We start from the raw sequence: 2,901 nt of genomic DNA, 5'->3' as shown, positions 1-2,901 counted from the left end.
TTCTTTTTAGATCTTTTTGTTGAAGTTCTTTTGGATGTTTAAATCCTTCTTCTATCATTGGTACTTCTTTTTTCTTTTTCTTTGATGACCAAATTGAATGGAGTGCACCGAAAATATCATCGTCTTCAAAGAAGTCATCACCGAACAAACTATCTGAAAAGAATTCGTCATCATTATCAAAGAAAGAATCATCGCTATCACTTTGATTTAATAAATCAAAAGGAGTATTTCCTTCTTGATCATCCATGAGTTCAATTTGGTTATTAATTTCATTCATATCCATTTCGTTAATAAAGTCTTTAGTGTTAATGCACTCTAACTCATCTTCTGATTTATTTTCTTTATTATCATTTTCTTTTCTTTCTTCTTCCATAGGTTTATTTATGTTTAATTGTTCTATAGTTTGAGATAATTGTTTCATCATAACAATTCCTTCTTTGCCAACACTTATATTAACTTCTTTTGTGCTTTCACTTTTCTTTTGAACTCCATCTTTTGATTCTTCTTTTTTTTCTTCCTGTTTCATAATGAGAGCTTTTTTATCTTCATTGTTTTGTGTTTTAACAATTTTGTGTTCTTCACAAACACCATTTTTTGTTGGCTCTATTCTTTTTTCATTGACAAGAACTTTTTCTCCATTGTTACTAAATAATTGTTGTTCTATTGGTTTTCCTAGTCCAAGACAAATAATAGGTTCATTCTTTTTAATTTCCTCTGGTAACTGTTTATTTAATTCTTGAGTTTCTTCTTTAATTTCTTCAATAATTTGTGATGTTTCTTTGTCGTCATTATCTTTTTCAACAGGTACTTTTAATGTTTCTTCTCCAACTTCTATGTCAATCGTTTTATTTACATCAAGTGATAATTCACTTTTTTTATTTTCTAGTTCCTTTTCTGATAGCGCAGGTGCTTTAGTAATAGAAAAACGTGGAGGATGTTCAGGACTTAATTCAGGTGTGAGTATTGGTGTGAAATACCCTAAATCCCCTTCTTCGTTTTTTGTTTCTTCCATTTTTTTCATAACTTCTTGTTTTTCTTTCTCCTCATCTGAAGCAGTGAAGTTTGTTTTGTGTTCTTCTTCCATCATTTTTATACATTCTACTTCATCTTTTTTCATCATCTCAGTGATTTGGTTACAATCACTTGTTGTTTTTTGTGAACTGTTTTCATTTTCGCTTGGTGTGCTTGTTGGGTTTGAATTTGAGATATTGTTTGTGGTGCTTTGAGTATCTCCCATTCTTATATTTTCTCCTTTTGATTTTTTTAAGTTCCATCCTGTTTTTCTTTTTTTTTTGACTATTCCTCATCTTATCATTTAATTATTGTTATACTATTTTTGCTATTATCTCTTCAATATTCCATTTTCTTTTCTTCTTACGAATATTAAACTTTATTGTGAAGCAAATTTCTTGTTATATCATCAGTTTATCCTTTTTTAGTTTTTATTTTGATATCTCCATGCGACATATTCTTTTGAAAGTGGTTTAAGTTATTTTATTATGCTCTTTTTGTGAAAAAGAGCTCATGAATTTTCTTGACTCGCCCTTACCATACTTTTAGTTTAACCTAACAAACTAGTTAAGTATGTGTATGTTAACCACACAGTTACCAATGACATAGGCACAGCCTTATTTTCTTTTGCAGAAAGAACGATACAAATAGTTGAACAGAAGAAGAAATAAGACACGAACTTTATTTAGCTTGGGGGTCCTTGTTTCTTTTAAGAAAGGATTCGTCTCAGTTTTGATACCTTAAGGTTGTCTTTTCTTTTTGAAACACAAACAAATGGATAAGTGTCAATTTTATAATAGTGGAATAATAGCATTTTTTCAAAATATTAGAGATTCGTTTTGTCAGATTTAGAGGATTTAATTGGTCATGTTTACAGTAAAAAATGACAACGATTAGAAAGGTAATGATTATTTTTTAACTCTTCTTCAATGAAACCAACAACACTTAGATAATTCAAATATGGTAAGAGAGTTAGAAGATATATAACCAGTATTATGACATTCACTGAAATCCAATAAAAAACTTCTTGTGTAAAGTAGAAATAATTTAATAACAACTAAAACTAAACAAAAGAAAATTACTTTAGAAAGGTCAGTCAGTGACAAGAAGATAATAGTTGAAGAGAGATAACTGCAACTTTATTGTTACAAAAACAAACAGATAAATAATAGTTATGTTATTCTGTGAGAGAGGTATTACAAAACAATAAATTAAAGTGTTTAAGTAGGTCATAGAATTTGGTTATTTTATTGTTATTGGTTAGGAGGGATATCAATAGAAATGATGAAATGGAGGGTGTGAATCTAACTCAAATGAAAAAAAGTTAATGTTAGTATATTGTAAAATAGGAAAAATTATAAAAGATATATCTCAGATAAAATGTAATGATAAAGAATTTAATTTATTTTAGATTAAGTAGGTGTAAATAATATTATACTGGTTATTTAAGTTATTGTGTTGTTTATTTAAGATAAGATTTGAGATTTTATTGTTTATGAATAGTTTTGTATAGTTTTGTTTTTAAAGAAGAGATAATAAAAAACAAATTATACTAAAAGTAATAAAATAATGTTATATGATGTATTTTATTTTCTTCCCTTTTTTGTGACTTTTTGGAAAGAAGATGATTGAATCTTGATAATTACTTTTCATTTTGAAGAAATGGCTGATCGTAAATTCTATTTAACAACAGTAGCACCTTCTACTTCTATTACTCATGCATTAGTTGCCAAACTCAATCAACCAGATGAACAATACCTTGTTATAGTAAAAAATACTATAGTTAATATATATCAATTAACAACAACAGGTCTTGACTTAGTTTACACAAAACAATTTCCTTATAGTGTTTCATTTATTAGTAAGTATCAATCAAAAGGAAGAAATCAC

At 27.5% G+C, this 2,901-nt stretch overlaps 2 protein-coding genes across 2 annotated transcripts in view; one reads left to right on the top strand and one right to left on the bottom strand.

The window, feature by feature from the left end:
• EDI_184540 (uncharacterized protein) overlaps positions 1 to 1,237 on the bottom strand; it is a gene marked incomplete at both ends in the record, with an annotated part of 1,395 nt that extends 158 nt beyond the window's left edge. Inside the window, one exon of the mRNA XM_001733246.1 lies at positions 1 to 1,237. This exon is cut by the window's left edge and continues 158 nt beyond it. Within this exon, the coding sequence (XP_001733298.1) occupies positions 1 to 1,237 (1,237 nt within the window).
• Positions 1,238 to 2,673: 1,436 nt separating this feature from the next.
• The window catches only part of EDI_184430 (DNA repair protein xp-E, putative), a gene marked incomplete at both ends in the record, with an annotated part of 1,087 nt that continues 859 nt past the window's right edge, over positions 2,674 to 2,901 (top strand). Inside the window, 2 exons of the mRNA XM_001733245.1 lie at positions 2,674 to 2,857; positions 2,895 to 2,901. The exon at positions 2,895 to 2,901 is cut by the window's right edge and continues 859 nt beyond it. Of these exons, the coding sequence (XP_001733297.1) occupies positions 2,674 to 2,857; positions 2,895 to 2,901 (191 nt within the window). The remainder of the gene's footprint in view (positions 2,858 to 2,894) is intronic.

The sequence above is a fragment of the Entamoeba dispar genome, genomic scaffold (assembly GCF_000209125.1).
Source record: "Entamoeba dispar SAW760 scf_1105229459173 genomic scaffold, whole genome shotgun sequence".
Lineage (NCBI taxonomy): Eukaryota > Evosea > Mastigamoebida > Endamoebidae > Entamoeba > Entamoeba dispar.
The sequence above is the reverse complement of the archived record's forward strand: the minus strand, read 5'-3'. Positions and strand labels throughout refer to the sequence as shown.